The sequence below is a fragment of the Vigna unguiculata genome, chromosome 5, assembly GCF_004118075.2.
Source record: "Vigna unguiculata cultivar IT97K-499-35 chromosome 5, ASM411807v1, whole genome shotgun sequence".
Classification (NCBI taxonomy): domain Eukaryota; kingdom Viridiplantae; phylum Streptophyta; class Magnoliopsida; order Fabales; family Fabaceae; genus Vigna; species Vigna unguiculata.
The window spans coordinates 41,271,067-41,283,527 of record NC_040283.1 but is presented as its reverse complement, the minus strand read 5'-3'; the positions used below and the strand labels follow the sequence as shown (position 1 = coordinate 41,283,527).

The following is a 12,461-nucleotide window of genomic DNA, read 5'->3' as shown; positions in this document are numbered from 1 at the left end:
GTGGGATGTCTTGGAAGTAACCCATGAGGGCACAAATGAAGTAAAAAGGGCAAGAAAGAATACTCTCATTCAAGAGTATGAGATGTTCAGAATGAAGACTGGAGAAAGCATTTGTGATGTGCAGAAAAGATTTACACATATAGTAAATCACCTCCTAGCTCTTGGCAAGACCTTTGACAAAGAGGAACTCAATATCAAAATCTTGAAGAGCTTAAATAGGACATGGCAGCCCAAAGTGACAGCAATTTCTGAATCTAGAGACCTCACTAGCATGAGCATAGCCACTCTCTTTGGAAAATTGAGGGAACATGAATTAGAGCTTGGAAGACGGAAGGAAGAAGAGGATGGAGAAAAGAGGCACACTATAGCCTTGAAGAGTGCAGTGAAATCTGCAGTAAAACAGAAAAAGGCAGATTCTGCAGATGACTCCAATGACCACAACTCTAACAGTGAAGCCTTGAGACTAATGGTGAAAAAGTTCTCAAAATTTCTGAAGATAAGAATAAAACTAATAACAATCATGCAGGAAACAAGAAGCAGTCCAGATCTGGAACTCAAACCTGCTATGAATGTGGTAAGACAGGACACATCAAAGCTGATTGTCCAGTGCTGAAGATGAAGCAGAAACTGGAAGAGAAAAATGAGGCAGAGAAGCACCTGAAGAAAAAGAAAGCCTACATTGCTTAGGAAGAAAATGATTCCAGCACATCCAGTGAATCTAATGACAGCACTGAAGAGGAAAATAATCTGTGTCTGATGGCTAAAGCAGAATCATCCAAAAGCAGTGTGAGTAGTTTCACATCTGAACATGAGGAAAATAATTACTATGAATTGCTTGATGCATTTAATGAACTGCATAAGGAAGCTACAAAACTGCAAAAGTCAAATAGCAAGCGTAAAGGAGAGATTAAATGGCTTGAGGGTAGGATAAAACAGTTAGAAGAGGAAAATGAGAATCTAATAACTTGCTTGGAGAAATTAGAAAAATCTGAAAAGCATCCTAGGTCCAGATGTGAGCACTGCCCAGGACAGCTAGAAAAGATAGAGTATTTGATGAAAACTCTCTCAAAATTTACCCTAGGAAGATCCAACCTAGATGTTGTACTAGGATCTCAAAGGAGTGTGCTGAATAAAGAGGGAATTGGTTACAGTGGCAACTCTAATCGATTATCGTGTAGAAATTTCCTCAACATCAGTAAACCATCCTCTATTATCTGCACTTATTGTTCTGAACCTGACCATTTTTCTAATTCCTGCTACTTTAAAAATTGTGGGGTTCCTAAAGGAGAGTACAAATGGGTACCTAAAGGAACACCTCAAACCACTAACATGAAAGGACCCAAGTTCAATTGGGTACCTGCATCTTCTCTTTAATCTTTGTTTCAGGTGTGTCTTGATGCAAGGAAAACAATGTAGCTTTTATATAATGGATGCTCAAGACACATGAAAGGAGATGTGAAGAAGTTCTGCAGGATATCTTACAAAGCCAATTATTGGTCATGTTACAAGAGGTGTTAATAACAAAGGTCAAATTTTAGGCATTGCCAAGGTGAAAAGTTCCTCTTCTATTGTGATATTGCAACTGATTTAAACTGATATTGCAATACTTAATTGCTGATTTGATTTATGGCTGTCTGCACTCTGATGTTAACCTGCGCTATTGATTTCACCTGCTGCGTTGTTAGTATTGTCATACATTGTATGCCTCCTGTGTTCAAACTGTGTAGCTGCTTGCCTAACCTTGGCCTTAATCCATTATCGTATTCTGTCTAAAGCTTAGTCTGTGTTAAGTTCTGCATCACATAGTTGCTACTTAATTTCTCAAAAGGAGCCCGCTAATCCATTATGCGAAATTGCTATGCATTCTGGTTGTTATCCTGGTTGTTATGCATTATCTACTGCTGCATCTTTTACTTTGCTGCGCTATTTAGTTGTTTTTTTTCCTGTCCCATCTTGAATATGTCTTTTTGCTACTGTCCAAAAAGGGGGAGAATTATTTTGCCACTGCATTGATAGGCTATACTGATAGGGGGAGCATAAAATTAAAGTGATATCTGTTATATGCCTATGCTGTTGTTTGCCTTGTGTGCTTGTACTGCTGTTGTGTTTGCTTAATGTGCTGCAGGCAGGCTTATCATAGTCCATGTTTTGGACATCATCAAAAAGGGGGAGATTGTTGAAAGGGGGAGCCTTTCATCCATAAATGAAGAACAATTTTGATGATGTCTACTGATCTGGGATAAAACATAGCTTGGTCCAGTTAGGATATGCATTAGGATATTAGCTTCTCTTTATCAATTGTATTTCAGGCTTGCTGTGTAACTCTGTATATGATTAGCTCCTTGACTAATTGATTAGCTGTGAGTATTGTACTAAGTAAGTGAAAATATACTCACGATAATCGATTAGGTAAATGGCTAATTGAATTAGTGACAGCAAAAACCTTGTATAAAAGCTGTTTTGTAATCTGTTTTGGGTCTGGAATTTTTGAGAGAGATCACGCAGTCTTCATCTGAGAAAGAGCAATCTGAGAGACAGAAGAGCTTCAGAAGATTCTGCAATAACCCAAGCACAGATCCAAGAATGATTGATGGTTGACTCTACCATGAAGGATCTTGCTTGATTCAAGGAGCATCAAGTCAAATCTGCACAACTTAGGTGTTTTCGTTTCTTGTTTTGTTTTCTGTGTCTTTGATTACAGTAGCTTCAGTGGTTGAAGTGTGGACCTAGGTGCAATTGTGTGGATGCATTGCTCCTAGGGGAAGTTCTTGATTGTTGAATCAAGTTCTTGGGTTTTGGGGGTTAGAATTACATAGGTGTGCTTGTAATTCTTGGAACCTTTCTGTTTAATGGAATCCTCCTAAGTGTGTTACTTAGGAGAAGACTGGATGTAGATTCTTTTTGAATCAAACCAGTATAAATTGTGTGTCTTGCTTCTTTCTTCTCTCTTTTAATTCTCCTTGATTGTTTTAAAACAGTCCATTAACCCAGAACTGTGTGATTGATTAACTAAGCTTTAAACCTTAAAGACTCCTTCAAGATACACTTTAAACAAGTGAGAAACTCATCAATCAACACAGATCCCTTTGTGGTTAAGAGTATTAGACAGAACTATTTTTAACAGACATGGCAGCCCAAAGTCACTGCAATTTCAGAATCCAAAGACCTCACTAGCATGAACATAGCTACACTCTTTGGAAAGCTAAGAGAACACGAACTAGAGCTTGGAAGACTCAAGGAAGAAGAGGATGGAGAAAAGAGGCACACAATAGCCTTGAAGAGTGCTGTAAAATCTGCAGCAAAACTGAAGAAAGCAGAAATTGTAGATGAATCTAATGATGATTACAACTCTGACAGTGAAGCCTTGAGACTAATGGTAAAGGGGTTCTCAAAATTTATAAAATACAAGAACAAAGCTACCAGTAATTCTGCAGAAATTAAAAGATCCTCTAGGAAGCAAGAAAAACATGTTCCAACTTGCTATGAGTGTGGAAAAATGGGACACATCAAACCTGAATGCCCTGTCCTCAAGCTGAAGCAAAAATTAGAAGAGAAAGGTGAGACAGACAAGCACAAGAAGAAAAGGAAAGCTTACAATAGTGACTCCAGCTCATCTAGTGAATCTGATGGAAGCATTGAGGAAGAGACCAACCTCTGTCTTATGGCTGGAACAAGCTCTTCTAAGAGTAGTGTGAGTAGTTTCAACTCCAATGATGATGAAAATAATTACTATGAATTACTTGATGCTTTTAATGAATTGCATAAGGAAGCTACAAAATTGCAAAAGTCAAATAATAAGCGTAGAGGAGAAATTAAATGGCTTGAAGGTAGAGTAAAGCAACTAGAAGAGGAAAATGAAAATCTGATAACAAGTCTTGAAAAACTAGAGAAATCTAAGAAACACTCTAGGTCCAAAGATGACACAAGCTCTCCCCAATGTGAAAAATGCCCAGGACAGCTAGAAAAGATAGATTATCTAATGAAAACTCTCTCAAAATTCACTTTGGGAAGATCAAATCTTGATGCAGTGTTAGGATCTCAAAGGAGTGTGCTTAATAAAGAGGGAATAGGTTACAGTGGCAAATCTAATCCATTAGGCACCAGAAGTTTTCTAGATATGAGTAAACCAACATCTGTCATTTGCTCCTACTGTTCTGAACCTGGCCATTTTTCTAATTCCTGCTACTTTAAAAATTGTGGGGTTCCTAAAGGAGAGTACAGATGGGTACCTAAAGGAACACCTCAAACCACTAACATGAAAGGACCCAAGTTCAATTGGGTACCTGCATCTTCTCTTTAATCTTTGTTTCAGGTGTGTCTTGATGCAAGGAAAACAATGTAGCTTTTATATAATGGATGCTCAAGACACATGAAAGGAGATGAGAAGAAGTTCTGCAAGATATCTTACAAAGCCAATTATTGGTCATGTTACAAGAGGTGTTAATAACAAAGGTCAAATTTTAGGCATTGCCAAGGTGAAAAGTTCCTCTTCTATTGTGATATTGCAACTGATTATGGCTGTCTGCACTCTGATGTTAACCTGCGCTACTGATTTCACCTGCTGCGTTGGTAGTATTGTCATACATTGTATGCCTATTGTGTTCAAACTGTGTAGCTGCTTGCCTAACCTTGGCCTTAATCCATTATTGTGCTCTATCTGAAGCCTAGTCTGTGTTAAGTTCTGCATCACATAGTTGTTACTTAATTTCTCAAAAGGAGCCCGCTAATCCATTATGCGAAATTGCTATGCATTCTGGTTGTTATCCTGGTTGTTATGCATTATCTACTGCTGCATCTTTTACTTTGCTGCGCTATTTAGTTGTTTTTTTTCTGTCCCATCTTGAATATGTCTTTTTGCTACTGTCCAAAAAGGGGGAGAATTATTTTGCCACTGCATTGATAGGCTATACTGATAGGGGGAGCATAAAATTAAAGTGATATCTGTTATATGCCTATGCTGTTGTTTGCCTTGTGTGCTTGTACTGCTGTTGTGTTTGCTTAATGTGCTGCAGGCAGGCTTATCATAGTCCATGTTTTGGACATCATCAAAAAGGGGGAGATTGTTGAAAGGGGGAGCCTTTCATCCATAAATGAAGAACAATTTTGATGATGTCTACTGATCTGGGATAAAACATAGCTTGGTCCAGTTAGGATATGCATTAGGATATTAGCTTCTCTTTATCAATTGTATTTCAGGCTTGCTGTGTAACTCTGTATATGATTAGCTCCTTGACTAATTGATTAGCTGTGAGTATTGTACTAAGTAAGTGAAAATATACTCACGATAATCGATTAGGTAAATGGCTAATTGAATTAGTGACAGCAAAAACCTTGTATAAAAGCTGTTTTGTAATCTGTTTTGGGTCTGGAATTTTTGAGAGAGATCACGCAGTCTTCATCTGAGAAAGAGCAATCTGAGAGACAGAAGAGCTTCAGAAGATTCTGCAATAACCCAAGCACAGATCCAAGAATGATTGATGGTTGACTCTACCATGAAGGATCTTGCTTGATTCAAGGAGCATCAAGTCAAATCTGCACAACTTAGGTGTTTTCGTTTCTTGTTTTGTTTTCTGTGTCTTTGATTACAGTAGCTTCAGTCGTTGAAGTGTGGGCCTAGGTGCAATTGTGTGGATGCATTGCTCCTAGGGGAAGTTCTTGATTGTTGAATCAAGTTCTTGGGTTTTGGGGGTTAGAATTACATAGGTGTGCTTGTAATTCTTGGAACCTTTCTGTTTAGTGGAATCCTCCTAAGTGTGTTACTTAGGAGAAGACTGGATGTAGATTCTTTTTGAATCGAACCAGTATAAATTGTGTGTCTTGCTTCTTTCTTCTCTCTTTTAATTCTCCTTGATTGTTTTAAAACAGTCCATTAACCCAGAACTGTGTGATTGATTAACTAAGCTTTAAACCTTAAAGACTCCTTCAAGATACACTTTAAACAAGTGAGAAACTCATTAATCAACACAGATCCCTTTGTGGTTAAGAGTATTAGACAGATCTATTTTTAACAACCTGTCAGATAAAATAAATGGTATTTTAAAAAAATTAAATGATAATGAATTAATTTAAAAATTATAAAAACTGTTAATTTAATTTTATTTATTAATATTTTTTAACTATTTAGAGAAAATTATGATTACGATAGTTTTGGAGTTCCATAACAAGAAATATAAAAGAGAAAGTTTATCTGATTTCTTTTCTTCTATTCTTAAATTTCCAGCCTATCAATTATAAAGTTATTTTCTCATTATCAACTATAATTTTTAGAATAAACATTCGGTATGATAATAAACAAACAATTATAATAAAATTTCACAAAAACATAAATACAAAAATGAGAGTTAAAATAAAACTCAGTTTTAATTCAACACAACAAAAACTTATTTGATGAAAAATTAATTTTAACACAGAAACATTATTTTCACAATAACACGTGGATATAACATGCATTTATTTTTAGATGATTACTAAGAATAAGTTTTGAGAATTTTTTTTTTTCAATTTTTTAGTTGATCTTGATTTCTTATTTGATTTATCTAATCAATTTTTTGTAGAAAGATCAAGATCTATTTTTATCATTGATGATGTAGATTATAAAAAATTGTTTCTACTTTGTTAAATTGTAAGATGATTAATTATGATCAATCTAATTATATACGGGTACATTAAAATATTAATGTTATTTCTGGTAGTAAGTAAATAATTAGTGTACAAGATGAGATTAAGTGTTCTTTAACTTAGAATGTGATGGTGCAGCATGTGCCTATGATGAAGTCTATGATGGAACCTAGAGTGAATTATACAATTTTTCTTTTCCATTTTTTTTATTTTATAAACAAAAAATAGTTTATTTTGTTTTTCTACTCAACTTTTTCTATTACCCTTCTTTTTCCACCCTAATTGTTTTCTTCTTTCAGCATATCCAAAACAAATTCCAATAGTATATTATTTGGAATGGGCTTTGCTGCTTTGGATATATCTAACATAGAATGGGCCAATACATGAAGGCCTATGATGTTTCTTCCTGCACCCTTTGTTTCTTTTTCCAAATCACCATACACGGAGAACTTACTTATGTGCAATAATAAAAGGCTCATACTCAAAGGTGTGTAAATATGCACACATAGTAAGGGATTTATCTAAATAATTTCAATTTTATCTGGAAAAATATTTTTTTTGTCAATTTTAAAACTAGTTAATATATACGTTACAAAGGTTAGTAGCAGGAACTTGCCAAACGAAATCTTGGTAGTTTAAAGGTAAAGTACTTGAAATTCTTTGACTGAAAATTTATTAGACAAGTAGAGGTATCAATTCCTTATTATTGATACTAAAGTTATTTCGTTTTTACTCTAGTACACAACCTTTCTCATTTTTCTTATTTACATTTACATGGATCATGCATACTAAAATTGTATTTTAGATTTTTTTTTTCAATTTCAATGATGTTTTGTAATTAGGTTGTATAGATCTTATACATGTTTGCATTTATCCTTTATATGCATGGCTTCATATAGTTTCTACTGGTAGATTGGAGTGTATATTCGTATTACTTTCTCTTTCTCTTAATAAAATCTTAAGTTAAATATGTTTTTCCTTTTTAAATTATTTTTGAAATTTGTGTTTTGTCCTAAACCAAATATATACATATTTCATTCATTTGTACATTATGAAAGTCACGTAAAATATTCTTAAAGTATTTATCATGGGACAAATGAAGTTTCAAAATAAATTATAATATAACATTCACATCGTGTTCATTGAAAATGATATGTATTACATTGTTTTCATATAGTACACAAAGAAAGTAAGTATACATTTAGTTTAAGGATGAAATATAATTTCTAAAAGTAGATTAAAGACAATAAATTATACTCAATCCTACTTTTTAACATAAAAGAAAATTGCATGCATTAATATAGACGAAGGATTTACATGATTAATTATTTAGATTTCTGTTTGGAATCCTAATTAAACTTATGCTTTTAAATACTAAAAAAAAAGTCTCATTAACAACTAATTTTAGTGGTTAAAATTTGTTAGTCATTATACTAACTAATTTAGATATCAATTTGCAAAATAAAAAATTATTGGTAACTAAAATAATTATTATTATGAATAAAAAATTATAATTGGTCGTTAAATTGATCACTAATTAAATAGAAACTAATTTAAAAACTAATTCCTTTTGTAGCAAAAAAAAAAACCGTGGTAGCTAATCTTTAGTGACCAACTTTCTCTGATAACTAAAATTTTGATAAACAAATTTTAGAGACCAATTATAATTTTTTATTCCTAATAATGACTATTTTAGTAACTAATATTTTTTATTTTATAAATTGATATTTAAATTGATCATTAAAATTGATTGTTAATGAGTAATTTTTTGTAGTGGAATAAAATTTATCTAACTTTCATTTAAGTGTAAATAGATTTTCATATGTATTGTTTAGTTCGTTAAAATAGTTTTAAACTTGTGAACAAACATATCCACAGAGAGGGAGAAAGAAGAGTTGAGTTTGGATTTCATGAGTTTTAAAATCCAAGCAAATGGTGGATGCACGGAAGCAGATATGAAGTGAAGGTAGCATGAGAAGTGTGTTGGATATTGTTTTTCACTAATGAGACAAAGATCTAGACCACCTCGTATTATGGAGTTTGGAGGCTTATCATTGTAAGTTTGTAACCACTTTAACTATAACCATGACAAGTGCCAACTCTCTTTCTTTTGTCTCAGAATTCATGTGACTTTCACCAGGACTGGGGGTTCCACTCCTTTAATTGCTCTGTTCATCTTGCCCTCACACCCCAATTCAACCAAAAAACAACTCGTACCATTCTCATCCTGCAAGATTCTCACATTGCATTAATTACCTATACTTTCCTTCACTCTATTCTTTTATTCTTACACAAGTAAATTTCTTAATAACTGCTCAATCATTACTTAACAACTGCTACGTTGATTAATTTAGTATCGGTAATTACGTAATCCTTTTGCATGTTTCTATCTGTTTGATGATAAGAGTTATCGTGGAAGAGTGAAACCGTAAGAGTAGAGAGTTATCGTCGGCAATATCAATGCAACTGAACTTTCTATTCATGCAGTTTATCTTTTTCACTGTGTCACTGTCTCACTGACCCATCCATCTACTTGGTTCATAAGACAGGGCCTCAGTGTGCATCACTCCCAAATTTATTGCTCCAGCCTGTCTATTAACTAGTTTAGGGTTGTCACGAAATTGGAAATAGTTATCCTCAATCGATGATGAAAAATGAGGTGATTTTTGAAGATTGTATATATGTATAATCCATTATAATTTTTCACATGTTTCTTATTTAAGTGTACATACATATTACCCTTTTATAATGTTTTTTATATTTAATAAAAATAATTTAGTATTTTACTAATTCACACTTTTTGTACTATAGAAAATAATGATCAAAACGAAAAAATTAAAATAATAGATAAAGTAAAACAAGATAATTTAATATTTTATTAATACATATTACTATACTAGAGTAAAATAAAATGTTAAAATAATAAATATAATAAATATAATGAATTTAAATTTTAGATTTTATAAAGTAATTTACTTTAATATATTTGTATTTTGAAATATACATTTTTTATTTATTAAATTTGGTAATATTTTTTATTTTAATTTAAAATTTATATTATCTCAATTTATATTTTAAAACTGTTTTTTAAAAAACTATGTTTTAAATTTATACCAACGATTTATTTTATTACATAAACCTTCTCTATTATAAATTTTCCACTCATTTCTTTCTTTCATACCCTAAATCCAAATCTACTAAATATTCAGTCTCTTTTATCTTCATTTCTTTTCCTTTTTACTGTTTTTCTTTTTTCATTTTAATCCAAACAAAACATTACTAAAGCATTGCGACAAATCTTGGTATGGAGTACTTGTTTTCTTTAATTATATTTTTGTCCAATCTACTGTGAAGAGAGTGCAGTGTCCCAGAAATTACGAACAAAGGCCCGCAAGGTTGCAATTCGTTTTCAATATTTGTCTCTTTAGGTGGAAATGAGTGAATCAGTTTAAGTTATAACAGCATATTGCTGCTTCACTATTTTTGTGCCTACATCAGAAGCAGTAAATTACAACCTCACTTCTCCACATTTCACCCTAAACCATCTCAGCAAAACTTCACAAGATACAAATAATGTTGCTATATATGTAACTTTAGTTTACTTCACCCATCTATTTGGAGAACCTAACTCAATAAAGATAAAAACGAATTTATAAATATATAAGTAATACGAATATTACTTTATAAATACAAATAAATTTAAAGTGAGTCATCCAAATTTAATATTAATATATAATTTGACACATGTATATAGACATTATAAAGTGAGAGAAATCGAGAAAAAAATACATACACAAATGCTTAGTTTTGGTATCTATTGGAGAGAGAAAATTGAAAAGATTTTATGAATGTCCTTTCCAATTACATTGAAAATAAAAAGGAAATTAATTTTCTCTTCTTAGTTTTTTTTTAAATGAATGTTTCTTATGACATAAAAGTGAAAAACATAATTAAATAGGTTTTTTTTTAAAATACTTTTATATGTACCATTTATATTTCTTTTATCTAATTATAAACCTTTGTCCATTTACTGTAAAATTCCGTTAGAATGTACAGACTACAAAATTTCAATCATAAATGATCAAACATGATAAAAAAAATTTTTTATTAAAATAACTATTTTAAAAGCATATCAGCATCGCTTTAATTTTCTTATTAATTTCTCATCTAAAAATCCTTTTACTTGGTTATTCAAAAAATAAACTCTTTATTAATTTATACCCCCACCCACCACATGATGATTTATGAGAGTTAAAAATTTCAGAAAGAGTTCATATATAAAAGGTAAGTTTTTTACACAGAAGTTTTACTTCGGGTCTGAGACACATGTTTGGTAAACCCAGCTACAGAAGATAACACTTAGTACTGAACTCTTAGACAACATTTCAAAGCCCAGCTTTAACTTATGGTCTTTATTCTTGCGAATTCTTACGTCGGTTTTCGCGAAAGAAAAATTACACCGTGAAAATATTCCTTCCTTTTATAAACAACTGTTACGTATGGTAACAAATAACGAATCTTGGTAATAATATACCTGTGTTGAAAAAAAATATATAAATAGAAAATGGTAAAAAGGGTTTGATGAAATACTTACTTTACCAGAAACCCCGCTACACATGCTGTTTATCTCGAGTCAAACAAGAATTTCAACAAACGGCGCTTTCATGTTAGGAATCTGACAGCGCATTCAAAAGTAAAAAAAAAAAAAAAAAAAAGCACCGCATAGCATCATCAAGCTCGAACTTTTCTATGGCAGGGAACAGGTAAGAAATTTTGTTACTTGAAGGGTAAGAGTGTTGTTTTAGATTCTTATCACTTGGATTGAAAATGCTTCAGTATAAGTGACCGTCTGCGACTGAAAACGCCACCCGTGTCGCCATTATAATAAACACGAAAAACGTTAGTTCAAACAAGAGGAGAGAACCCAACAAAACAGAGAACAAAACTTTATAAAAGAGCAAAGATTATTATTGTTTTTAAAAGAAAACAACCCACTGTGGTCCCTATTCCCACTGTGAAGTTGCAATCAATTCCCAGGTACAATAACAGAGATCTCAAAAATGGGTCCGAACAAATATCTTTGATAAAGAAGTCTGAGTCATTCGGACCTTTCAACCATTCATATATATACATTAAAACACCACTCTTCACTAAATTCCCTCAAACCAAACACTCACCACTTCTCTACCCACTAATTACTTCAAAAACATTAACCAACTTCACAGATACGTGTATGAGGGAAAGTAAAAAAAAAAAAAAATTGGTTACATTACATGTTACCTTAAAATTAGTTTAAATGTGTCCTCTTTTAGCTTTTTGTTGACAGGTTATGTAACATTCATTTTTTATCCTCTTGTTATCGATGTTCAAGGTATGGAGGTTTCATTTAATGGTATTAATTTCACTTTACAAACTAATTTGTATGAGATTGAATTAGATTCATGATATTAAGATAATGATTAGTCATTGCCAACAGAAGAAATTGATTACGATAAAGAGGTGATATACTTGTGAAAAAATCAAATACAAAAAAAATTGTAGTATTTGTAACTCAGTTTTTACCCTCGTTGTGTTTGAGGACACTCTTCTCAGATGCCCAATTATTGCCACAACGATATTTTACCTTAACATATATATATATATATATATATATATATATATATATATATATATATATATATATATATATATATATATATATAGGAATCACTGAAACGAAATAGTATACATTAGCATCTGCAGTGGAAAACAGGTATATGCAGGGCTATATAACGGGATTTCGCTATTCTTGGTTTGCGCTGACCTGAACCCACAGATAAGAAAGAAGAAACATGAACAATGCA

At 32.2% G+C, this 12,461-nt stretch overlaps 1 protein-coding gene across 1 annotated transcript; it reads left to right on the top strand.

The window, feature by feature from the left end:
* Positions 1–756: 756 nt before the first annotated feature.
* LOC114184724 lies at positions 757–5,027 on the top strand. The gene is made up of 3 exons (XM_028072034.1): positions 757–1,012; positions 3,300–3,691; positions 5,013–5,027. The coding sequence occupies exons 1-3, from the start codon at positions 757–759 to the stop codon at positions 5,025–5,027; spliced, it is 663 nt and encodes a 220-aa protein (XP_027927835.1).
* The last annotated feature ends 7,434 nt before the right edge of the window (positions 5,028–12,461 follow it).